At 42.8% G+C, this 27030-nt stretch overlaps 1 protein-coding gene across 4 annotated transcripts in view; it reads left to right on the forward strand.

The window, feature by feature from the left end:
* The window catches only part of CRTC3 (CREB regulated transcription coactivator 3), a 108076-nt gene that overhangs the window by 44982 nt on the left and 36064 nt on the right, over positions 1 to 27030 (forward strand). For all 4 annotated transcript variants that reach the window (XM_057544018.1, XM_057544019.1, XM_057544020.1 and 1 more), the window contains exon 3: positions 20645 to 20764. In XM_057544018.1, coding sequence (XP_057400001.1) covers positions 20645 to 20764 — 120 coding nt within the window. The remainder of the gene's footprint in view (positions 1 to 20644; positions 20765 to 27030) is intronic.

Consider the following 27030-nt stretch of genomic DNA (forward strand, 5'->3'; position numbering starts at 1 on the left):
AAGATACTGGGGAAATATTTCTTTGTTTGCTTGTCTGCTTGCTCACTTATTTATCCTTCCAAATTAATTTTTATGTAAAAGTAATACATGCTTGTTACAAAAACTCAAATAAAATAGAAGTATATAAAATGAAAAGTAAAAGTCTCCCTTTCTCTCCTTGACACTCTCCCCCAGTCTAATCCCCGGAGGTACTTATTGCCAAGGGTTCCTTTTGCACCCTTCCAGGAGTTTTCTGTGTATATGCAAGCATGTATTGTGTGTGTATATATATATATATACTTTCTCTTTACACAAATGGAACCATGCCATAATAAATAACTTCCACCTTGAAGGCAAAACTTGAATGTCTTGGACATCATATCCGTACATAAAGATACGTATTCTTTTCAGTGGCTGCATGGTATACTTTTACATAGCTATCCCATCATTTACTTAACCAGTCTCTTATTGAGGTCTAGACACCTAGACTGTCTAGTTTTTCACTATTAAAAAGCAAACTGCAGTGAATGTTCTTGTTATATGTATCTTTGGGTATTTATGTAAGGGTAATACCTGTAGGATATGTTCCTAGAAGTAAAATAGCTGGGTAAGAGGATGTGTACATTTACAATTAAGGTAGATATTACCAAAATAGTCCCTATAGAGGTAGTTACACTTTCTGCTCCCACCAGCATTATGATAGTGTCTGTTTCTTCATATTGTCTGCACCACAGAATATACCTACTTTAAAAAACTGTGGTAAAAAATTTAAAAACCCATAACATAAAATTTACCATCTATACCATTTTTAACCATACAGTTCAGTAATGTCAAGTATATTTGCACTGTTGCGCAATCAGTAGCCAGAACTGTTTCATCTTGCAAAATAGAAACTCTATTCTCATTAAATAACAACTCCCTGTTTTCCTCTCCTCCCAGCCCCTGGTAACCACCATTCTACTTTCTCTCTGTGTGAATTTGACCACTCGAGATCAAGTTAGTGAAATCTTACAGTATTTGTCTTTTTGTGACTGGCCTATTTTATTTAGCATAATGTCCTCCAGGTTCATCCATGTTGTATCATGTGACAAGATCGCCTCCTTTTTACAGGCTGAATAGTATTCCATTGTATGTATATACCACATTTTGTTTACCCATTCATGCAGGGAAGGACATTTGGGTTGCTTCCACATCTTGGCTATTGTGAATAATGCTGCTGTAAACGTGGGTATGCAAATATCTCTTTGAAATCCTACTTTCAGTTCTTTCCAATATAGTCTTAGAAGTGGGATTGCTGGATCTTATGGCAATTCTGTTTTATATTTTGGGGAACAGCCATATGGTTTTCCATACTGTCTGTACCATTTTATATTCCCACCAACAGTGTACAGAGTTCTAATTTCTCCATATCCTCTCCAACACTTGTTACTTTCTGTGGATTTCATAGTAGCCATCCTAATGTGTGTGAGATGATATCTCATTGTAGTTGATTTGCATTTCTCTAATGAAAAGTGATGTTAAGCATCTTTTCATGTACTTACTGGCCACTTGTATATTATCTTTGGAGAAACATCTATTCAAATTATATCCATCTTTCTAATCTTGGCTAATCTACTGGGTAAGAAATGGCATCTCATTGTTTCAGTTGACATTCCTTTAATTATGAGTGAAATTTATTCATTCATTCAACAAATAAATATTGAGCAGCCCCTACTTGTCTGGCACTGTTCTGAGGTGCTAAGGACAATAACACAAAAGACAGGTTGAGCATCTCTATGTTTCTTTGACGGTTTGTATACCCTGTTCTGTAGACTATGTTTTTAAGTCTTTTGCCTGTTTTTCTGTTGAGTACTCTGTCCTTTTATTGGTTTTTAAGACTTCTTTATTATGTATTAAGGAAATTGGCTTTTTGTGTATTGGATTTCTGTTGCTGTGTAACAAATTACCATGAGCTTCTGGCTCAAAACCACACGGATTTTATTATCTGACAGTTTCTGTGGGTGAGAAGCCTGGTACGGCTTATCTGGTTTCTCTGCTTCGGGGTCTCACCAGTCTGCAGTGCAGTTACTGGCTGAGTCTGTGGGCTCATCAGAGGCTGAACCAAGAATGCGCTTCCCAGCTCCCTTGGGCAGAGTTTATTTCCTTGTGGTTGCAGGACTGAGGCACCAGTTTCTTGCCTGGGACTCCCCTCAGCTCCTACAGGCCACCCACACTTCCTTGGCACGTGGGCTTCTCCAGCATGGCCATTAATGTCATGGCAGTTTACTTTTTCCAGACCAGTGAAGAGGGGTCTCTCCAACACCTCTGCTAGCAAGACAGAGGCTTTCAAATATCAAAACGGAATCACTCCATTGCCATATCCTATTGGTGAGAAAAAAGTCACAGGTCCTGCCCACACTTAAGGGCAGGGAATTACACAAAGGCATGAACCAGGAGGTGGCGATCATCAGGAGACACCTTAGAGTCTGTCCACCACAATCTGCCATATATATTCCAAATATTATCTCCATTTTTTTTTTTTTTTAATTTTATAGCTACTTTATTTATTTATTTATTTATTTTTGGCTGTGTTGGGTCTTCGGTTCGTGCGAGGGTTTTCTCTAGTTGCGGCAAGTGGGGGCCACTCTTCATCGCGGTGTGGGGACCGCTCTTCATCGCGGTGCGCGGGCCTTTCACTATTGCGGCCCCTCCCGTTGCGGGGCACAGGCTCCAGACGCGCAGGCTCAGTAGTTGTGGCTCACGGGCCCAGCTGCTCCGTGGCATGTGGGATCTTCCCAGACCAGGGCTCGAACCCGTGTCCCCTGCATTAGCAGGCAGATTCTCAACCACTGCGCCACCAGGGAAGCCCTATTATCTCCATTTTTTGTTTGGGAGTTTTCTGTTCTGATTTTTTTTGTTTGGGAGTTTTTGGTTTTTTTGGGGGGGAGTTTTCTGTTCTGATTTTTATGAGGCAAACGTATTGATCTTTGTGTGACTTCCGTGTTATAATCTGTATGTTTAGAATGGCCTTTATCATGTCAAGATTTCTCAAACACTCACCCAATTTTTTTAACCCATATTAATACTAATACTAGTATTCTAATACTGTTATTACTTTGGGATTTATTTTGTCTTGAGCCTTGAGACAGAGATCCCACCCTTTTTCTTCTGTGTCCAACCTGTTGTCTCAGTTCTTGAATAATTTATTTTTTATATGATTCTTTCTGTTTTCTTAAATTTATTTATTTTATTTATTATTTATTTTTGGCTGCACTGGGTCTTCATTGCTGCGCGCGGGCTTTCTCTAGTTGCGGCGAGCGGGGGCTACCCTTCGTTGCAGTGCACGGGCTTCTCATTGCGGTGGCTTCTCTTGTTGCAAAGCACGGGCTCTAGGTGTGAGGGCTTCAGTAGTTGTGGTGCACGGACTTAGTTGCTCTGAGACATGTGGGATCTTCCCTGACCAGGGATTAAACCTGTGTCCCCTGTGTTGGCAGGCGGATTCTTAACCACTGCGCCACCAGGGAAGTCCCTTTCTGTTTGTTTTGTTACATTGATATGGCTGCCCATTTCCTCTGTCCATTTCCATATCAGTGTAGTTACTGTAGCTTTGTAATATGCTCTTCAATTTTAATTTTAGTTGTTTTTTGAATATATATGTATTTATATTCATGTGGTTCAGAATTAAAGATAATCAAAAGAGTGTGCAGTGAAAATACCCCTTCCATCTCTGTCCTAGTCACCCAGTTCACTCCCTACAGGCAACCCCCACTATCAAGTTTGTTTATTCTTTCAGGGATATTTTATGCAGTATTAGGAAATGTGAATATATAATTCACTTCACCCCACCCTTTTACCCAGAAGGTAGCTAACCATACACATTCCTATACATTGCACTTTTCACTAATATATCTTAAAGGTCTTTCTATATCAGCTCCCCAAGAGCATCCTTATTCTTATTTTGTTTTGTTTTGTTTGTTTTTGAGTGCACAGTATTCTACTGCATGGATTTACCATAATTTGTTCAATTAGTTCTCCAATGATGAACATTTAAGTTATTTACAGACTTTAAAAAAAAATACAAACTAAGTTTCAATGAACAACCTTATACACATATGATTTTATACACATGCAAATATAACTGCAAGAAAAATTTCCAGGAGTGGAATTGCTGGGGCAATGAGTATATGCATTTATAGCTTTGATAGGTGTGTCAGTTCACACTCCATAGAAGTTGCACCAATTTACATTCCTACCTGCCATGTATGAAAGTGCCTGTTTGCCCACATCCTCCCCAGCTCAGTGTTTTATCAGCTGATCTTTGTCAATCTTATAGATGAAAAATCATGTCTCTGTGTTCTTTTAAATTACATTTCTCTTACTATGAGTGAGGTACATTTTTTCTTATGTTTATGTATTATGTATTGCCTTTACTGTGAACAAACTATTCATCTCTTTTGCCCTTAATTCTTTAGGGTGGTTGATCTTTTTCTAATTGATTTTTTAGGAGCTCTTTATATATTAAAAAAAGTAGACATTTATCTGTGTTATAAGTTGTAAATATTTTCCCAGTTTGCCGTTTGTCTTCTGACTTTTTTTGTGATGGGATTTTTTTTTCCATGCAGACATTTACATTTTTTTATGTATCAAACTTTAATGTTTTTCAATGGCTTCTAGGGCTTTGTAAAAAGTCTTCTTCGCTTTGATTCTTTTAATACTTTGTGCCTTCATCTTTAGATTTAAAATCTTTTGTCCATCAGGAGCTTATGCTAACGTAGGGTATGCAGTGTGAATCTGACTTAATTTTTTTTCAATTTGCTAGCCAGTTGTCCCAACACTGTTTATTGAATAATCATCTTTTCTCCACTAATTTGAAATGCCACTTTTATCATATACTAAATTCCCACATGTGTTTGCTTATATTTCGAGACTTCCCATTCTCTTTTATTGATTTATGTGTCTATTCATACACCAGAATCACAATGTTTTAACTGATTACTGTAGCTTTATATTACATTTTAAAATTCTGGTAGGATTAATTCACTCTCATGCTTCTTTTCAGTGATTTTTCCAAGCTATTCTTGCATGGTTATTTTTCCAGGTGAACTTTAAAATCGACTTGTTAGGATCTATTTTTAAAAATCCTGTCATTAATGGGTTTTACGTAGCTAAGTGATGTGATCAGATTTGTGTTTTAGGAAGATTACTCTGACTGCATTGTGAAAGCTAGATCGGAGGAAACAAGATTAGAGACAAAAAGACCAATTTTAAGGCTGTTGCAGTAATTCCGGGGAATGGGTAGATGGGAAATTGAGGATAGTAGCAGGTTTGAGAAGTGTTTGGAAGGTCAGAGTGACCAGACATGGAGATGCCTGGGATGGGGTGGGGCTGGGAGGAAGTGCTCAAGGAGGACCCCAAACTTCCAGGGCTCGGCTGTAGGGTGGTGCCATTGCCAGACATTCGAAATACACAAGATAGAGCTGGTACGGGAGGAAGATGACAGATTCGTTTCTAAACATGCTGGGTTTGAGATGCCTGCCAGGTAGTCCTAGAAGAGTTGTCCAGTGGGCTGTTGAACTACAAGTCTGAAGCTTTGGTGAGAGGTCCGTGCTGAAGATAAAGAGTTATGTGACAGAGTCCTGAAGAAGGCCAGCACTTAAAGGATGGTCGGGAAGTTCAGGAGTCAGCATAGAAGACTGGAAAGAAACACCACAGTGGTAGGAAGGAAACTGGAGAGCATGGAGTCGCAGAAGCCAGAAGAACATTTTCAAAAGAGAGTGAATTGTCAGTAATTTCATATGGTTCTAAGAGGTCAGGTAACTTAAGAGCTGAAAAACGTCCAGTTGGATTTAGTAACAAGGAAAGTCAATGGTTGTCTTGGGGAGAGAAGTTTCAGTGGAGTAGAGGGGTCGGGGGCTGAGGGGTGAGTGGGAGTTGAGGAGGTAGTTGAGGCAACTCCTTCATCAGGAAACTTGGCTGTGGAGAAGGGAAGAGACACAGGGGTGAGAGGAGAAGAACAGAGCATCAAGTTCTATTTCAAACACCACCCCCACCCCCCAGGGGAGAGGCTTGACTGTGGTTAAATGGAGATGAGAGGGAGGCAGTGAAAGGGAAGAGGGTAGTGATCCTAGGCTTTGAGGACCAGGTAATCCTGAGATAGATATAAGGGCTTAGAGAAATTGGCCAAGATGAACTGTCTAGAAGGGAGTGATCCAGTTATAGCCTTGGTATATGTTCTCTGATGGTTTTTACTTTTAATTTTGTTGAGTTTTCTAATATTTTTGTTTGGCTATTTTTTTAAAAATTAATTAATTAATTACTTTATTTATTTTTGGCTGCATTGGGTCTTCATTGCTGCGTGCGGACTTTCTCTAGTTGTGGCGAGCGGAGGCTACTCTTCATTGCGGTGCACAGGCTTCTCATTGCAGTGACTTCTCTTGTTGCAGAGCACAGGCTCTAGGTGCATGGGCTGCAGTAGTTGTGACACGCGGGCTCAGTAGTTGTGGCTCGCGGGCTCTAGAGCGCAGGTCCAGTAGTTGTGGCGCATGGGATTAGTTGCTCCGCGGCATGTGGGATCTTCCTGGACCAGGGCTCGAACCTGTGTCTCCTGCATTGGCAGGTGGAATCTTAACCACTGTGCCACAAGGGAAGTCCCTGTTTGGCTATTTTTATATCTTGAGAATTTAGAGAAAGAACTTCTAAGAAATTGGAACCAGGTTTAGAAATTTAATTGGCAATTAAGTTAAAAAGGTACAGAACAGTGTATTAGTGTGCTACCATTTGTGTAAAAAAGGGGGGGTAGAAATAATATGTATTTGCTGTACATGCATAATCAGCATTTGGGAGGAGTCACAAGAAACTAATAATGTGGTTACCCATTGGGAGGTGGGAACTGGAGAGAGGGGAACAAGGGGTGGAGGTTGTCTCTTCACTGTCCATCTTTTATTTAAGAATGTAAATATATTTCTTATTTAAATAATTTGATCTAAGCAGGTTGGTTGTCTTTAAAAGTAATGGTTCCAGCAGAGCCTGCATTTTCTTAGTTACTGATGGCTCTAAGTGGGATCCATCTGTTCTTCCATATCTAAGAACCACCAAGAAGCAAGTTCTTGCTTTATGCCTGTGAGGTGTGGATCTTTGCCTTTTCTCTACTCTTCCCCACTGGAGAACAGCAGCCCTGGGGAAGTGGGCAGTCCTAGATTTTGGTTTAGGGAAAAGGACTGTGCCCTGGCCTGGCATGTCCTGGCCCTACTATCCATAGTTTGACTGAGTAGGCTACTAAGGGTTCTGCACCCAATTCCACCATGGGCAGAAGGGTGTTCCCGACACCAACAAGCTATTCTCCTACCATTCAGCTCAATTCTGACACCATCTTCCCAGAGACAGCATCAAGTGACGCAGGTTAAGGACTCAGTCCTATATAAGACTGCCCCGCCTCTACACTTCAGACACCAGTTACAAGTCTAGGTCCCCGAGTTACCTACAACTTCTGTCCAACTTGGCTGTAAATCGGAGGTTCCCATGACCTCCTCCTCCTTTGGATTCAATTAATTTAATAGAGCAGCTCATAGAATTCAGGGAAACATTTACTTACACTTACCAGTTTATTATAAAAGAATATGATAAAGGATACAGATGAACATCCAGATGTAAGAGATGTGTAGGGCAAGGTATGTGGGAAAGGGGCACAGAGCTTCTGTGCCCTCTCCAGGACACACCACTGTCTTCAAATCTCCATGTGTTCACCAACCCAGAAGTTCTGCAAACCCTGGCCTCTTGGGTTTTTATGGAGGCTTCATTACAGAAGCATGATTGATGACATCATCGGCCATTGGCGATTGCTTCAAGTTCCAGTCCCTCTCCCCTCTCTGGTGGTGGTGAGGGGGACACTGAAAGTTTCAACCCTCTAATCACAGGGTTGGTTCTCCAGACAACCAGCCCTTACCATTAGGTGTGTTCCAAAAGTCACCCGATTAACATAACAAAAAACACCTTTGCTGCTCTCATCACTTAGGAAATTCCAAAGGAGCTCTGTGCCAGAAATGAGGAGGAAGACCAAATATATTTTCCTTATTAAAAGTCACAATCCCACAGCTGTAAAGCTGGTTTATAGGGAAGAGAAAGGAGAAAGGGGGCAGTCATTATCCTGACGCAGGCAGAAGTCTCCCACTGGTTGTCCCCTTCCCTGCTGTGGCACATCCCACTGACAGGTAATCCTATGGCTTGTCAGTCTCTCCGTTACCATAAATTATTTCCAGAAACTCCAGAAATTTTCAAAACGTGTCAAAAATTCCCTAAGCACAAACAAGTAAAATACACAGAAAATGAAAAAAAAAATTTTTTTTAGCATTTCTCAATAAGTTTCTTGGTGGCTTTAGAGGACACATCTGAATTATTGCATTGATGAAACATTTTACTTTTAATCTCTGGTTTTATGCTCCATGCGGATTGCACACCTCCACCGCTGGAGCATCAGATGAAATACAGTCACCTCAGAACTTTGAAATCCCACAAAAATAACCAAATTCACTGATGATAATTTTCCTTATCCATTTTTTAGGGTGCCAGGTAAAGTAGTTAGTTAGGGCTGTGTTCATGGTGCCTAATCTGAGAAGCTGAACCATAACATTCTGGCAGTTGAGGAAGCTGATTGATTACCGTTCCCTTTTCTGGGTTCTCACTGGTGGGGAGCTGACTCAGGGAGCCGATGGAGGATCAGATCATTAGCTTTATTAGCTTTATTACTAGCTGCTGGGTAGCTCCCAGAGCCCTTTTGGGCGGGGCTTTGGGATCAAAATGGGACATCCCTCCTCACGCCTCCCTCTTCCTGGAAGTTAGGCCACCTGCGCCTGCGTAGGCAGGGCTGACCAGGCTTACCTCACCAGTCACAGGCCAGAGCTGGAGAAAGGCCCACCTTCCTTGTAAGGGAGAGACCCTGCCCTACTGTTGGGAACCAAGAAGCTGTCAGTAGCACGTTCACCCATCCAAAGGAGGGGCCCGGTTCAGGATGGCAGCTCTCACCAGCTCACATCTGAGTGGTTGGATTTCTCTCCCCTGCCTGTAGGCAGAGGGGGACACTTGCAGGTGAGAAAAAAAGACTCCCTCCTTATGAGCCCTGCCAGTTTTTGTATTAGGTGACAAAAGGAATGCCAAACCCACTTAACTTGGAATCTCCAAACAAGCACCCAGACTCATCTGCAGTTTGAACTCAAATTAAGTGGAGAACCTGGTCCCACAGACCAATCCTCCTACTTTTGGTAACTTGGTTCCTCATGGAGAAGAATGACCTTATAATGATGAATTTTTAGAAACCTCTCATCTGGGCAGATTCCCCCAAGAGATTCCCCCAGGGATACTTTACAGCTCAGCCTAAGGGAAAATATACCAGAAGCAGGGCTGTATGAAAAAGGAGTGGCCTGCCTGGGAAAGTCATCGGGTCCCATCTCCTGTGGGGTCTAGTAGAGGCTGGATGGCCGCGGCGAGGGTGCTGCGTAGTGGGATTGAAAGGCCTGTAAGGGCGTTCCTAACTCTTGTGACTGACTGTATGAATCCAGGAGGAACAGAAAGGACACTATGTGTGCCTCTTCATGAGCAAGTGGTCGGGTGAGGAAAAGTACCCAAGGCTCTTTTTTTTTTTTTTTAAATAAATTTATTTATTTATTTAATTTATTTATTTTTGGCTGTGTTGGGTCTTCGTTTCTGTGCAAGGGCCTTCTCCAGTTGCGGCAAACGGGGGCCACTCTTCATCGCAATGCGCGGGCCTCTCATTGTCGCGGCCTCTCCCGTTGTGGAGCACAGGCTCCAGACGCGCAGGCTCAGTAGTTGTGGCTCACGGGCCTAGCCACTCTGCGGCATGTGGGATCTTCCCGGACCGGGGCACGAACCCGTGTCCCCTGCATTGGCAGGCGGATTCCTAACCACTGCGCCACCAGGGAAGCCCCCCAAGGCTCTTTTAAATCAAAAACAGGATGTACATTTTGTTGTTTTTTTTAAAACTCAATATGCTTTGTTTAGAATTGCCATGTGCTGTTATATCTAACTAAATATTCCAGATTATTTTATTCCCTCTAGAAACATTTTCTTTTATGATATACCTTCCTAGTTCCTTTGTGAAATTATACACTTATTTTGTCCTTTAAAGTCATGTGAAGAAAAGTATTTTAGTAATAATTTTTGCAGGCCATATGGTAAAGCACTTAGCTTTCATCTCTTTTTTTGCATGTCTGTAAGTTATTGGGTTAAAGCTGAAAAAGACACCCTTAATTTATTATAGTGTCACAATTTTAATTTTAAAAATTAAACTTTTTATTTGAAAATGTAAAATATACTCTAAAGTAGAGAACAGAATAATGAACCCCCTTATACTCATCACCAGTCTTAATATTTTCCAGTTTTATTGAGGTATAATTGACATATAACATTGTATTAGTTTAAGGTATACAACATAATGATTTGCTCTGTGTATATATTGCAAAAAATGATTACCACAATACAGAGGGGAACAAGGTCATGAGGAAAGGAGGGCTTGGTGTGCTGCTGCCATTTCTTCCACCTTCAGTCTCTGCGCCTTTCGCCGAGCTTCCAACAGCACTGCGTTGGGACAGAGCATTCGGAGGTTCACAACCTCAGTGGTCCGTAGGAGCCACTATGAGGAGGGTCCAGGGAAGAATTTACCATTTTCAGTGGAAAACAAGTGGTGGTTACTAGCTATGATGACTTTGTACTTTGGGTCTGGATTTACTGCACCTTTCTTTATAGTAAGACACCAACTGCTTAAAAAATAATCCATGAGACAGATATGAAGAGGAGCATTTTAAGATATGCAGTCTCTTTGATAAAAGGATCAAACTCTTGAACTCAGCATCCTAGATATGATATGTTTGTAAATAAACATATGGCATAAATCCTTAATGCCTCTTCTCTGAAATATGGAACATGATAATTAAGCATGTGCTTACTTTTATTTGGGTAATATTGCATTATTAGTTTCTTAATTAAATATGTATGTGATTTTTAAAAAAATGATTACCACAGTAAGTCTAGTTAACATCCATCACCACGCACAGTTACAAATATTTTTTTTCATTGATGGGAACTTTTAAGATCTACTATCTTAGCAACTTTCAAATATGTATTATGGTGTTATTAGCTCTAGTCACCATGCCATACATTACATCCTCAGAACTTGTTTATCTTAAAACTGGAAGTTTGTGCCTTTTGACCACCTTCACCCATTTCCCTCAGTAATTTTCAACACTTTGTCAATTTTGTTGCATTTATCCCCCTTACTTTTTTTTTTTAATTCCAAATTACAGATCTCTTTTATACTCAGTGAAGTATTTTACCAAGTTTAATCACAGTGGTGTATCTGGCGTGGTTCAGGATGCAGCGAGACTGAAAGGAGAGGGAAGAAGGGCAGTCCGTGCCCACACATGACTCTTCCTCACCTCTGTCTCATACGGCAGGAAGAGGCAGGTGATAGGGTGAAGCCACGTTCAGGTGCCTTGACTCCTTTGCTCCCGGACCTAAAATACCTATCTGACCCCTCTGGCCTCTGAGGACAAGACACCATTGGCCTTACTCTACTGGCCAGTTGCTTTCCTGTTTAACCTGCCTCTAGGCCAGGCTCCTGCTGCCCTGCCCTGTCACTGCTCAAGTCTTAGCTCACAAAAACCAGTTCCTCCCTTCCACAGTTCCTTTCCATCATTCCATCATCACATAAGAAGCAAATCAGCTTCTTCTGGAGGAAATAAATGGGCAGACCCAATTTACCCAGAACTAATTTCTCTAGTCATGATCATATTAGGAGCCAAAGGGGAACTGCACTCAACAGAAGTCCTCTCTTCCCACTGAAGACATTGCACCAGGCAGGAAGGTGGGGATGGGAATGGACAGTTTAAAACTTCTACCTCTGTGGGGACTTGTGTGGTATTTCCTGTAAAGACAGTAATATGCCTGCAGGGGCTTGGGGTCTGCATTAACCTCTGCCATGCCCATGCCCATCCCTGAGGATTTGAAGTGGAAATTCTTCTTTTTATTATGGAAAATTTTAGCTATCCCCCAAAGTAGAAAGAATAGAATACTAAGCTCCCATATAGCCATCACCAGTTTCAATAATTCTCAACATTTTGTCATTTAAACTTTTTGATCATGCATCCTAGTAGTAAAAAAGAGTTTTGTATCCCCAATCTGGTTACGTTTTTGTTTGTCAGTTATATATACATACCCCTGTACTGTTATATTATTACACAAAAAATAGAAAACTGAGTGGTGGAAACAGGCTTCTAATATCTTCTCTACACCCTATATACATCACACACTCTGCTTTGGATCCTAATTATTTAGAAACATAATAATAATTCATCAAACGTGTGTTGGAACCCACTGTCACAGACACCATGTGGGGGCCGAGAGGGAAGGTGCTGGGGCAGGATAACAGGTCTCACCGCTTGCAGTCCACTAGGTCAGCAGAATGTCACCCACCAACCTCTCCAGGTGAGATGCCTGTGCGAGCCCCATCTGGGATATTGACCTTCTCAACTGCCTCTTCCGGGAACAGGAGCCCCACCATGAACCCTAAACCCTGCACTCTGGGCATGGTTTATGCTTTGTTGTTATTTCTTATTTTTACAGATTATTCCTCCTGGTCCTCTGAGATAATTTTGACTGCTTTGATTTTTTTTTCTGTTTGGACCTTTGCTGCCTTAAAAAACAAACTGTTTTATCACTGTCATTTTTTAGAGTAATCTTTATGCTTAGTTTATCTTATTAACTTTCCTTCCCTTTTACCTTTCATTTAAAAATAAGGACTAGGAAGGGGCAACACATGGGATACAGATATGGTGACAGGCCAGGTCACAGGTCAGTAGGTTTGGGTGCCAGCACCTTCTCTGCTCTGCTCTTTGTAGCTTCTTTTCATCCTCACAGCAGGACTCATTTGGTCCTTGGGAGAAGATTGGATCCCAAATTCAGTTGGCAAAAAAGGCATAGTCTCAATGTTAAAAATAAAATAAAAACTACCCACTCAGGTGATTCAGGGGCTCTGAGAGTCAAAGTACCGTGTAAGACTGGACTAAGACCAGCCTGAAGATAGTGTAGCACTGGCCGACTGCTGGGAGAAAAGCCTGACCTTATTCCCAGAAGTTAGGAGCCTTACAGTTTTGTGAACTCAAGATCTAGCCCTCTGGCGTGGCTGAGCACCAGCTGCTGCCCAGTTCTGACACTGCAGAGGGCAAAGGAGGAGGCTGGGGAGCTGAGGTCAAGGACGGCTGGCAGAGCGCTGGCACGTCTGATCCTGGAGATTTGTAAAGTATTTTGAATTTCATTTTAAGGTTGTTTAGTTTTGTTTTGTTTTGTTTTGATAGTGATATAATAGAGTCCCTAACCAAGCTATGAAATCCTTTTTATCCTGCTCATTTTGTAAGGTAGAATTAAAATGCTCCATTTAGCCCCCAGGGAGTGAATTAATAGCCTCTTCTTTGCAGTGGGCAGGTCTTCCTGACTCCCTCCCTCCCTTCATCATGAGAACCAAAGGAGGCCCTGACTGTGGCTGGAATGATCTCCAGCTGGGTTCCCAAGAGAGGCACAGTTGTCCCTTTGTTAGACTCACTCTTTTTAAAAGAGGGGACCTATAACATCGTCCATTAACTATAGCCTGCATATAAATAAGAAGCGCTGCAAACTCAGGGAATCTGCCTTCCTGCCCTTTTAAAGTCTCCACTCTTCTCCCCAGAGAAAGGTATTCAGAACCAGGGGTCAGACTTTCATGAACGAAGGAAGAGCTGAACAGCATTGTGGGCGGGCTGGAGGTCCTGTAGAGCAAATTAGTGAGTGCGAGGGTGACCTCAGAGCCAAGCATCAACACACCATGTCTAGTAGTGCCTTTATGATTTGTTAAACTTCTACCCAGTCTCCTGTTCCACCTCTTGCTCTACTGGGGAGGAGGGAAACAGATGGAAGCTCAAATCTATAGAGGAATTTAGAAGGATTGAGGTAGCATTTTAATTCTATAGGAGGAAGCATGGGAAGGTCAATAAATAGCCTTGGGACTTGTAGCTAACCTTTATAAAATATTGTCGGACACCTACCCCAAATGAGACTGTTGGATCCAGTTTAAAAGGTAGATATGCTGTTTATACTGCAAGATAGCCAGATACCTTAGCAGGGCTCTTACCCTTTAATTGAATCTTGGGTCGTCAGTAGATTTATTAGAACATAATAAAATTTTGTCTGGAACATTTCTGGAAAAATATTTTTTATTTTTTCTGTATATGTCAGCAAAAATCCACTTACAATCTCAAAAATAACTGATTTTATGTGGGCGACTGAGCAAGGGAGGCAAAATGGTGAGGTGAAGAGAACCCTGAAGGAGGCTCAGAATCCCGAGTTCCAGTTGCCAGGCTGTGTGACCATGAGAAAAATCACTTCATCTCTCTGGGTCCTGGTTTCTCATCTGTAGAAGGAGAGCACGGAGCTGGATTCCATTATGGTCAGCAGTCCTTTTGCTTATCACTCTGATAAGCCAGCAGCCCCTGTTCCCTTGTGTTGCTCATCCCCACCTTATTTTCACCTGCTCTGGGCTGAAAAGCCAGGTGGTCCAGTTTATTAGGCTCAGGTAAGGGGTAATGGAGAACCTGAGGGGCTCCCTTCCAAGTGCTCTCCTGGAAGGTTCTGTTTTTGTTGCTTAGAGACTCTCTTTGCTTCCTGGTTTGCTGCTGAGATGGGTGAAGTTGTCACATAAATGACCCCTGGTTCAGGCTAGCACACTGTCCTCATACCGTAAAATAATGGTATCATCACATCCAGTGCAACTCCTGTCAGTATGTATTTCTAGTATTGACAGTGGTATTCCAGAAAAATATCTGTTGCTCTGACAGGAATTTTTTTTTTCTTGCGCTTTAGTTATCATAATGTCTACAAATGAAGCTACTGAGAGTTGTCTTATGTAGAATTGCTTCTGTTTGAGAACAGTGATTGGGCATCCCCTTGTATAGATACTGAGGTTATGATATTCTGGATCAAGACTTTTCAAAGGAACCATTAATATGCTTAATCTCTGTCTTCTCAAATGTTTTAAATATATTTTTAAAAACTCAGTAGAACTTCTTACAATGCAGGAATGTACTTGGTCATCCTACTAGCATTTAGAAATCTATATTTCACTTGAGAGAAGTAGCAAATTACATTTCTCCTGCTTTTAATAACATCGTATAGAAATACAGCTGTAAGCGAGAATTGATTTTGCTGCAAGAAAGAAGTGTGGCTTGGTCATTCACGTATAAAGAATATGCTATAGCGTATATACCTTTAATAATGACAGTCTCCTTGAGTTGGCAATAAGCAACTCTCCAATTCTCAAACTTCAGCTCATTTCATGACTAAACATGGGCTTAGTAGTAGGAATCTGCTTGTGGTTTATTAGTCATGTAAGAAAGATCTGGGGTTTCTAATTAGCCACAAAGTTAATGATCTGCCAGCGATGCGGTACATCTGCTAAAAGAATCAATGCAAATGTAGATCACATTGATAGATCAATAGTGTCTAATTAGAGGAAGTAATCTTCCCCCCAGGAAAGGTAAGGAAATCCAGCTGCCACGTTCAGCCATTCACCCCAGGCTGCAGCTTTCACAGGTGATGTGAGGTGACTGCAGATGGTGCTACACGTAAAGACACCTGCGTGAGGTCTCGGTCCTTGGGGGGAGTGCTCTGAGAGTGTGGTCCTGTCTGCCGTTGCCCTGCAAATCCACAACGCTGCTTCTTTTGGAGGATTCACGTGTCCTGTTTCATCTCGGAAAGAGTTCTGCTATCAGCATTAGCCATGTCACCCCCGCCCTATCAGCCACCCTGATACCTAGAAACCTGAACCAATTTGCCATCCACGTAGAGGTATTTTCAGAAACAATCAGGAGCATGCAATCCTGCAAAGCGGGGAGAGCCTGAGACGGGGGCTCTCTGCAAGTGGACATTCAATTCCCAGAAGTACCTTGAACCACTTTGAATTCGCCTCCTCCCCCCAAAGCCCAGCCACAGAAACTAAGTAAGAATTGCCTATGGCTAGCTACTTGCCAACTCAGGAAGCACCTGTACCCTCCCACCCCGGCCTCATTGTCCTTCACTGTTGAGGTTCATGGAACCTTGGTGTTTGGTCTGTACTCCACCTAGTCTACCCTCTCTCAGATTTGGGGACCTAAGCCCAGAATCCACCTTTCCCCTGCCTTGGGTTACCACTCGGTCATTCCTCTCCCTGCTCAGCCCCTGGCAATTCAGTCACAATGTGAAACAGAATTCTCTGGCCACCCCTTCACTGCTCAGGTTCCTACTGAGCCTCCTGGTGCTAAACCTCACCCCTGCATTATCTCAGGCAGCCAGCAAGGACACTGCCGCTCCCCATGTGCCATTCCCATCCGCTTTCTAGTGCCTGGGACCCTGCAGTAAGACCAATGCTGGCCCGGGCCTTGAAGAGGTTATTGGACCTCCCATCCCTATGTATTTCAGAATAAAAACTATTAAGCCATCCAGAACAAACAAACAAACAAAAAAATAAGGAAATCCAGCTAAATTTTGATTTTTCCCACAATGAATACTTTGAATGTTATTGGACAGTCTCTCAAATAGAGTCTTCCTCTTCTGTGTTGCCCTTTTCTTGCTTGTATCCTAAGAATGTGCTCGGTCTACCTATGGGTAGTCCAGCACCGGATCCCAGATAATCAGTGTGGAGGAGCTTTTGTATACGGGTGCGCAGGAGTCCTCTCTTCTCTACTCAGTGTCTGGGTCCCACGTTTTCAGATAGGGTGGTGCTTGTCAGAACCTGAGCCTGAGGCCCTCCTCAAAACATGTAGGCACCAATTTGCAGGATCTTTTGACTTTACACTTCCCTTGTTGCTCTTCGTGAAAAGCAGGACTCTCCATCTCACTGCAGTCTCTCTGCCATCACTGCCGTATCAGTCAGCTTTGCTACAGTACCAACCAATTCAAAAACTCTGGGACTTTCAGCAAACCTTTGTTTTTCACTCATATTCCCTGCTGTGCTCTCCTCCCTGTATCTTCCCCTTCTGCAACTGAGGTTGAAGCAGCATCCGCTCTTTGGGACATGGCATTCTCGTGGCAGAAGGAAGGGTGTGAGAGTTTCTGTTTGGACAAGATGTATATCACGTGTGCTCATGATCCATTGATTAAAGCAAGTCACAAGACCCTGCCAACATTCTTTTCAGGCATTCATCCCAGATTGCAGCTTTCAGAGGTGACATGGCACGGGCAGCAGATGGGTGTGGGAGGCTCAGAATGCTGGGGGATGCCCCTAACGATGATGTCACTCCTGCTGTCCACAGAAGGGCTCTGCAGGGTGGCCTCACCTTTAACAAGATGCTCTCCAGTGTCCCACCACCTGGATATCCATCCTCCTTCTGATGCCCAGTGTATTGGCCTGCTTGACCTTCCCTAATAGAATACCACAGACTGGGTGGCTTAAACAACAGAAATTTATTTTTTCATAGTTCTGGAGGCTGCAGAGTTCAAAATCAAGGTGTTGGTAGTGTTGGTTTCTATTGAGGACTCTCTTCCTGGCTTGCAGATGGCTGCCTTCTTGCTTTGTCCTCACATGGCCTTTCATCAGTGTGCGTGTCCTCCTGGCGTCTCTTCCTCTTCTTAAAAGGACACCAGTCCTATGGATTAGATCCTACCTTATGACCTCATTTAACCTTAATTACTTCCTTAAAGGCCCATCTCCAAATACAGTCACATTGGGGATTAGGGCTTTAATGCACAAATTCTGGGAGACACAATTCAGTCTGTAACACCCAGTATCCTTGGGATAAGGCAGCTTTCACACACATAATCTAATTTCGTTTTCTCAACAAGCCTGTGAGGAAGTTATCAGATGATCATTTCCACTTTACAGATAAGGAAGACGAAGTAACTTGTTAGTAAGTGGAAGATTCTGGACTGAGACTGTTTTCTTTGATTCCAAACCACAAGTTCTTTGAACTGTATAATGGAGTTTTGGCCTTTTGAACGTTGGAAATGAAATACTGTATGCTTATTGAATTAATAACTGTAAGGATTACATAATATATGGAAGATTGTTTACAAAATGTTAAGTACGGAAAATAGATCACAAAAAATAAATGTGCTATGGGTGCCACCATGTAAAAACTATGGATAAAACTTGAAAAGGAACAGAAAAAATGAAGTACTTGGCCTTCAGGGTGGTAGGGTTTTATTTCTTTTTTGTATTAAAGTTAGCTTAAGAAACACATTTTTAAATAACAGAATTTTAGCTCTTATCAAGGATGAGATTGGAAGTTGGTGGGAACAGGAGAACTGTGTGTCTGTTTGTCCCTAGCTTTTTGGGAGCCAGAGACTTAGGCCAACTACCAAACACCATAGTGTTTAACAGACTCCTTCACTGTGAAACCTCCTCCAGTTCCAGCTTCCTGGACTGAACTGCTCTAATTCATTTGATGGGCAAGGCCCTGTGAGTTGAGAGGGCTAAAGTCAAATATAGTTTGGAAGAAGATCAACTACTACAGGGGCAGAGAGTTGAACTTGTGCCATGGTGAGGAAGAGAAGAAAATATCAAATGTGGCCAGAGATTTCCCCCCTCCACACACACACACACACACACACACACACTGAGTCCAAGTAATAATAGAGGATCTGGGCCAGCAGGGGTTAAGGCAAAAGAGGCAAGTGTAAATAGAAAATATATGTGTAATAGGAAGTCCAGAAGACATTCCAAGAGCTTTCTGCTTTTTGGATTCCCCCCCCCCTTTATTTTTAATTTTTAATTTTATTATTTTGGCCACGCCGTGCGGCATGCGGGATCTCAGTTCCCCTGCAGTGGAAGCACGGAGTCTTAACCACTGCACCACCAGGGAAGTCCCCTTGGATCCCCTTCTAAAGACCCTCAGTGCCCCTTCTGTAGGCTGGCCTCTGGGAGCTCAGTCTGGCAGTAGTTGTGCTCTAAGACTCCTAGATGAAAATGTTGTTTTCAAGTACAGTTAACATTCGTGTGATTTTATTACCAGAGAGTCCTCCCTTTTCTTTTATCCTGGAACAAAGTAATCTGTCTCTTAAAATTATATCTATTATGTAAGCAGGTCCTGATAAAGTGTGCCGTGGGTATTCATCCTCTTGATTAACAAACGTGTTTCAATTTATCACTCCCTAGTTTAGTGTGCTCTCTTGTCTGAGATCAACATCCATCTTACCTATCACAATGGATATTTTTCTTCCAGTACCAGAAGTTGTTCCTCAGTAAGATCTCTTTTATTTTAGGAGTTAATAGATTTGGATTGTAAAAACAGAGAAGAACTGAGACAGGCTGGGACCTGGGACCCTTTGCTGACAGAACTGTTCAACTAAACTAGTCCAGACATTTTATCAGTCCACTCGGGAGAAATAGGAGTCATTCCCAAATCCAATATGAGAAAATCTGTGTGTTTAACAAAGAAAACTTAGCGACCAATTCTTAACTAAAAGAAGCTCCCCCAGAAAGACATACTCCGTCAAAGGATTCCTTTCATAGTAAGCTAGGTATTTGACATATGATTCAATTTACATAAAAGAAAATCTGTTTTCATGTATTTCACAAACATCTCTGGCATAATATTGTATACACATTGCCCCATTATGTGAGGTAGAATGGTCCAGCCTAGGATTTGGTTTTTGCTTGCGACCACCTAGAGGGGTGGGATAAAGAGGATGGGAGGGAGACGCAAGAGGAAGGGGATATGGGGATATACGTATGCATATAGCTGATTCACTTTGTAATGCAGCAGAAACTAACACAACACTGTAAAGCAATTATACTCCAATAAAGATGTTAAAAGAAAAAAAAAGGTTGCCTTTTATGATGCCAAATTCAAAAATGTTAAGAATGTCACCCAAGCCTCCTTTAATAAAGGACTTTGTATTTATTGACCATGGATTTATCTTGAATCTGTTTGTATTTTCATTTGTGCCATTTGGGGTATAATGAGTTGATAAAGAGTTGTGTGTTTCCCACTTGTATTCAGGTAGTATTCTTTTTTCTCTCCTTGACTCAGGGGTCACAAACTCAGATGTCTAACGTAAGAAGTCATTTGAGTGGTCTGGTGTCCCACCTGCAGAGAGCAGCTACTCTCAATTTCAGTCCCCATTGCCAAGTGGGAATTTGGGACCAGTGTGGCCAAGATGTTCAGATTTTTCACTAGAAGCCCTAAACGTGAATTTTTAAACATTGTCGAGTCAATCAAAAATATAAAAAGACACCGTATAGAGCAAGTAGTCCCCAGTCCCCAGTAGGTATCCCGTTTTATTTCTGGATGCCACATCTATGTTTCTGCACACTGCACGCTGTAGGTACTCAGTTCGTTTCTGTCTTAAGTATACCTCTTTTACATTTCATGCTTATCTCCTAGTTCCTGGGATTTGATGTATGAATCCATAGTCTCCAAATTGTGACAACTTTTAATATATCATTCTTTCAGCTTTCATCTTCACACACTAAAGACTATTTTAAATTATTCTGTAATGATGTAGAAACAGCTCCATGTGCTGCATTTTATTTACCTTGACTCAAGGCACAGTCATAGACACCAGTAAAATTATAAAGTCAGCCTTGTCGTCTGTTGTTGTGATCAGTTGGTGTTCTTGAGGGTGAGTGGCAATGTCACGGTCACAGGCCAACTCTTCTTCCTTCTCTCTGCAGCCGGCGTTCCACCCAGCTGACAGTGTGCGCGGAACCCGCCACCACGGGCTGGTGGAGAGGCCGTCCCGGACCCGCTTCCACCCCCTCCACCGACGGTCTGGGGACAAGCCGGGACGACAAATATCCTTTTTCATTGTCTGAGGAGAGGATAACTTTTGAAAGGTTTTCAGGATGTATCTTCCTGTCATTCCCCTTTGGCCTCAAAATCTTCATTTTATCTGATGAACGGAGGCAATAAAAATGAGTGAGTTGGAAACCAGAAACATCTCCACAGGTAAAAATTGGAAGGATCATTGTAGATGCTTACTTTATGAAAGTATCAATAAAGTTCAGTTTAATGAAGTAACTGAACATAAACAACATGTATTTCAGCCCCATTGCAAAGCCTTCTCATCATTTTCTTCAGAAATCAGCAAAGTCAGAATTAAACGTGACTTTGAATCAGGTTAGATAGATTTAATCTGTCTAGCTAAAACAAACAGACAGATAGGTGATTTGTTTTTATTTCTGTTGACCCACTGACCTGCTGCTAGAACTTACAGAAGGAATTTTATATGATTTTCTATTTATGGAGTTTCAAACTCGGTAGATGACATCGAAAATATAAAGCTGGTATTTAGGAAAATCTTACGTAGTGATATTCACTCACACCAAATCCTATGCTATTCAGTAGGAAGAAAGAAAAGGAGATTGTGAATTCATCTGACAATTTTATTTATGAGGCCAGAGTGGGGTGTGCTGCTGGGGGTCCAGCATTGTGCTCAGGGCTTTTGGAAACAGACCTGAGCTGGATTTTGTGGGAGGAGGGCCTGCGTTCTCACTTCACTCTTCTCACCCGCAGGGGTGGAGGAAGACGAGAAAGGCGGGGTAAGTCTTACTGCAGAGCTGGATTCCTGGCAGTGATGGTAGAGTTGGCTTCACCAGCCTAGAAACCAGGAAGTGGGGGGAAGGCGATTATGTTTACTGAGCACCTACCCATGCCAGACACTGTGCTGGGCAATTCATATGTCATTTAGTCCTCAGTACTTACTGAGCAGTTTACTTTATTTAACCCCCATTTTCCAATGAGGAAACTGAGTGTCAGAGTAACTTGCCCAAAATTCCACTGCTGAGGTTGGAGGGTCCCAGATTCAGCCCAGGTCAAGCTGACCCCCCAGCCTGAGCCCCTCCCTCACTACAGCACTCAGTGGTCCCCAGGACCACACTCAAGAGAGACCCCCTGGGAGGAATTGCGGTGGCAGGGGGGATACACAGAGGAAACCACTGCTTCTCTTGCCCTCGGGCTTCTTGCAGTTTTCTGTCAATGTGAGGCGAGGGTAATGACCCCAATGAATGTTTACTTCTCCTCTCTTCCACCCCCAGGGACACACCACATTTGGTCCACTGAGATACCTTGACTTCTAATTTTGTATATTATGTGATCATTATCAGGCAAAATGAAGTTGATAACTGATTTTTTCCAGTTTCTTTCTGGGAGGTGAGAATTCTACCATTTAACCACCAATACCCCTCAAATTCCTTTCTGGAATGTGTAATAACTTTTACATAGAATGCAAAAGGAAAGGCGAATTGAGGCAGTACTTCAGCTAATTCACACATGTGCCGGTGGAGTAGTACCTGGAACCATTGTCTAAATTGCTTGGAATTTTCAAGTAAGAGTGTTTCTTTGCTTGATGTAACTAACATTATATCTTTTTCTAATTTCCTAATTCCCTCTTTCCCTTGTAGGTGTTCTCTCTAAATATTATAATACATATAGATATATTTATAGCTATCTCAAATCCTTTTTGCAGCAAGTATAGTCTAAATATATGCATGTACTCACAGCTTTTTAAACTAGAGGACTATCTAGAAGAGGAGGAGATTGAAGAAAAGCAACAGAGAAAAATGTTCATTCAGTTAACAACAGTTAGTGTTAGGCACCGTTTAGACACTATAGATACCATGGGAAGCATAACGTAGTCCCTGCCCTCAAGTTGCTTGTAGTTCAGTGGGAGAGGCAGCTGGGCAAGCGAACAGTGTCAGCACAGTGTGGCGAGCTGCAGGTGATGCAGCTTAGGGGCTGTGCAAGCTCAGAGGTGCACAGCCTACACCAGTCTTGGGGAGATGGAGAAGGCATCCCAGAGGAAAATCTGAGGCTTGAAGGATGGGTAACAAGTGAGGGGATAGCATGTTTATTTATTTAACAGGTATTCACAGAGCCCCTTCTCTGTACAAGGTACTGTTCTAAGCACTGGGGACTCAGAGGTGAATGAGACAGACGTGTCCCTGCCTTCTTGAGTTTACAGTCCTGTGGGAGATGACAGACAACAAACAGGTAAAAAAAAGAAAAAAGAAAAAAGAAAAAATTATTAAAGGAAAATAACTTCAGGTGGTTGTGATATGCAGGGAGGAAGACAGCCAGGAGGAGATGTTTCAGGCGGAGGGAACAGCTTGTGCAAAGTGCCAGAGGGAAGACTTCACTGTGTGTTCAGGTGACTCTATCTCTTTTCAGGTAATAAGTCATAGGTTAGAACTTGCCTGTGTATACGGGTCAACTCATGAGGGCAGCAACAAAGCAGATCAACTCCTAAGGGCAGGAGAGAAGCAAGAACCAAATAAATATACAGATGAATTAAAGTTGTTCATCAGACAGTACAAGTGTGATTCACAGACCATGAGATGTCTCTCTGAAGCACCTAACGGGGGTCCTGGGACTGACATCTGCTGACTCAAAAGAATTCTTTAGCGTAGGCCTGCCCATGAATAAACAGCGAGTCTCTTTTGAAGAATCAAGGGACCTTGAGCTCCTAGTAAAATATAAAAGTGGGATGATTTTATGTCGAAGATATGAATAAATTCAGGAGAAGATGGGGAAGAGGGCTGCAATTCCATCTTTCCTTTCCTGGCCTGCATTCATTTGATTTTGCAGTAATTTGCTTAAAATGGTTGCCTTTCTCACCGGTCTATTACCTCCTTAATGAAGTTTTATTATTCGGAAGTATTAACACCGGTTTGAATCTTTGCTAGAACAAAGAGAAGAAATGTATTCAGAATTTTCTTCCTCCAGCTGTTTCTTGGCTTGGGTGTTATTTTAGAACGCGCACACTGGCTTAGAGAAGGGTTCAGTCCTATGATCTCAAATGAACATTGTTAACAGTGTGGGCAGCCACAAGCAGCGGAGATCTGGCACAAGGGCATTCCTCCCGCGGTGGGCATTGGGCGGCCATCATCGCAGGGAAGGCTGGCACAGTGGGCTCTGGGCTCTGCTGTTGGCATGGGGGCCACCACAAGCAGAGACCAGGGCACTGCCCACCTGAGATCTGGCCCGGGGCTGCACTCAGGGCAGCAGAGAGGCGCTGCCTGGTCCCCAGCTGGGGGCCTGGGCCTGAGAACTCGGAGGAGAGGCTCTCCTACCTTCCTGCAGCTGCTCGTGTCTTCAGCAGCCCTTCTCACTCCTCAAAGGCAGCAAGCATGTATCCCAAACACCATCCTATTGAATTTCTGAACTATTAACATAAATTTACAGCAAATATAATATTATCTCAGACCTGTGGGTAATACATTGAAGAAAAGGGGGACACACTGAAGAATCATAAGAAGCGCCTTCCTCTAAAAGAGATGTGTTTTTAGGAAGAAAGGAAAACAAACGTTTAGAAATTTTCTGATTTACACTCCCAACAAGGTTTGAGAGTATATTGTGTCCAGAAAACTAGGGTGAACAGTCATGAAGAGAGGCCTTAAGACCCGCCAAAGCTAGGAACGGCTTTCCTCTTTGGAATAGGCCTTGCTTTGATTCTTTTCACACAATGAGATGAAAATTTTAGGACGTCGGTTTATAGAACACCGTTTCTTTGAAATGCACTGCCTATTATATTTGAGAAATGTCGGGCTCTCTGTATCTTCTTGAAGCTTCAGAGTTTATATTAGGGCTCTGAGAAGCCTGGCAGTTAAGAAACTTCTTGTCTTTAATCCAGGGTTTCCAAAACTTACTTGATCACAAAACCTAGTTTTTACCTAACACCCATTAAGGATTTACATCTCAGAGGATAAGGAAATGCTAGTTTTTAGAGTTTTAAGGGGAAAGTAGTCAGACTTCAAAATCCCACATGCCGCCTATTTGTCACTTGCGTGCTGAGGTAAACAGGAAGACATTTTCATACACACAGGGACTCAAAAAAGATCTCACTCATGTACCTCCCTTCATGTTTGACTTTTAGATGTAGTCTGGCAGGACATAGTTGGAGGTAAAAGGACAAGAGGAAGTTGAGCGATGGTGAAGACATGGTTGAGAAATTAGGAAGGAACCAAATTGTGGTCAGTTTTATATGTTAAATCTGACCCTGGCACTTGTCTTGGTGGGTGGATGGGTTCTATTAACCCACCAGACCTGGAGTTCACGTACCCCACCGGCTGCGTGGACCATCGTGAACCTGCCCCACAAACTCTGTGCCTGGAAGAACACGGAGTTGCAGAGGGCAAGAGAGAACATGGTCGCCCCCAGGCTGCTCAAGAAGGCAGTTCCTGAGCCCTGCCCCAGGTGCCCTTACCGCATGGGAACAGGAAGCCGAAAGAAGAACCCGGCTGTGCTCACCAGCCACGAGCAGGCAGCACAAGAAAGAGACAGGGTCGGACTTGTTTGGAGCTTCTGAGGCTCAGTGACCCCACCCACGGGGAAATGGGCCAGCAGATGTCCTGTCATATCAACAGAAGGGCTACTCCCCTTCCTTTGGGAAAGAGTGAGTGAGAACTTTCCCTCTAACACTCCCCGAGCTGAGAAGGAGCGGGAGTCCCCTTGTCGATAGACTGAGGCAGGAACGCGAGGGGAAGGATTTTCCGCTACAGAACTGCAGGGACTTGGGGAGAGAGAACAGCCCGGGATGACTGACATTTCCACCTGGAGCACCTGGGCGGATGGCACCCTCCGTTACATACGATGGACTCCTAACAAGACTAGCAGGCAAGAGGCAAGATGATGAGTGGGGGTTTAGGTAGAATTTGAGGTACTTTTGGTAGAGAAGCTGAGTAGGCAGTTGGAAATCTAGGCTTGAAGTTCATGAGAACTGTTGGGAGCTGGAGGCATGGATTTATGAGTTACTGGACTATGGATGATGGATGGAGCCAAAGGCATGGGTGGGACCGACCAAGGTGAGCATGGAAGGCAGGACACTCTTCCCAAAGTGGCTGTGCCCGGAGTCTCCAGCCTCTCACCCTGCTCTCACTCTGTGAGACCCTTCTCCCCATCCTGTCCTTTTGAGAGCAGTGTAAGCAGATGTGGGCCAAGAGGCTGTGAGGCCACAGAAACTCTGGACCATCAGGGTTGAAGGCAGAAGAGGAGGAGCCAGAAAAGGAGTGCACAGGGGGATAAATAAAAAGGCCCATTATAATGTGGGATTGTTTGTTTTTGGATTTTTTTAAAAAATGTGGACCATTTTTAAAGTCTTCATTGAATTTGCTACAGTACTGCCTCCATTCCATGCCTTGGCTCCTTGGCCGCGAGGCATGTGGGATCCCAGCTCCCCAACCAGGGGTCGAACCTGCACCCCCTGCGCCAGAAGGCGAAGTCTCAACCATGGACTGCCAGGGAAGTCCCTGTGGGACTGTTTTTTGACTTAGGTTTAACTAACGTGGTACTGGGTGAGGAGCTGATCTGGCTTGTTAAAAACCCTGCCACCTCTGCTGCTGTTCTGTTTGTTTGCTGGCAACTAGCAAGCACTCTAGAAATGTTTGTTGAATTAAATGGTAAATTCAAGTTTACAAATAAGGGTATTTTTTCTGTCTTTAGGATGTTCTTTAGGACATATTAGTGTTGTAGAGTAATTAAAGCCACCTGAACAAAGTTTTCTTAAATCTTCAGAAGAACAAATAAACCTTTTCTAGGTTTTCTTCTGTTGAATTTAGCTGTAAGCTATTGACATTAGTGGTTACTAACATTAGTGGTTCTCTTGGTGCTAACAATTGTTGGGTTTTTGAATATCCATTAAGTGAGATGTGAATGGTGAGAATTGGGAGAGCTCGGAGGTCACATCTTTTAACTTTTGATGCCTCAGCCTACTCATATTAAAATTTCAGGAATTTACTACATTTCCGTGTTGTTAATATACATCAGAAAGGCTAAAATGCTGACTTATACCTCAACATTGAAATAATCGATGTTTGATCATTGCACTACTATTACACCACTGCATTCTAATTTGTATTACAGGTTCCAGATAAGTGGACTTAAGGACTTTAAGGGTGGCAATGTCCTGAGGGAAGTGGTAAACTTCTGCTTCTGAAATTTATCTTTTCTGGACAGAGATTCATCAAACTCTGCAGGAAAGAGAAAGGCTCAATGCCTTCTCCCTAATGGCTCTGCCAACTGAGATACTGATGTGCTTCCTCTCAGAGGGCCTTCTTATTTCTTT

The sequence above is a fragment of the Balaenoptera acutorostrata genome, chromosome 3 (genome assembly GCF_949987535.1).
Source record: "Balaenoptera acutorostrata chromosome 3, mBalAcu1.1, whole genome shotgun sequence".
In the NCBI taxonomy this organism is placed as follows: Eukaryota; Metazoa; Chordata; class Mammalia; order Artiodactyla; family Balaenopteridae; genus Balaenoptera; species Balaenoptera acutorostrata.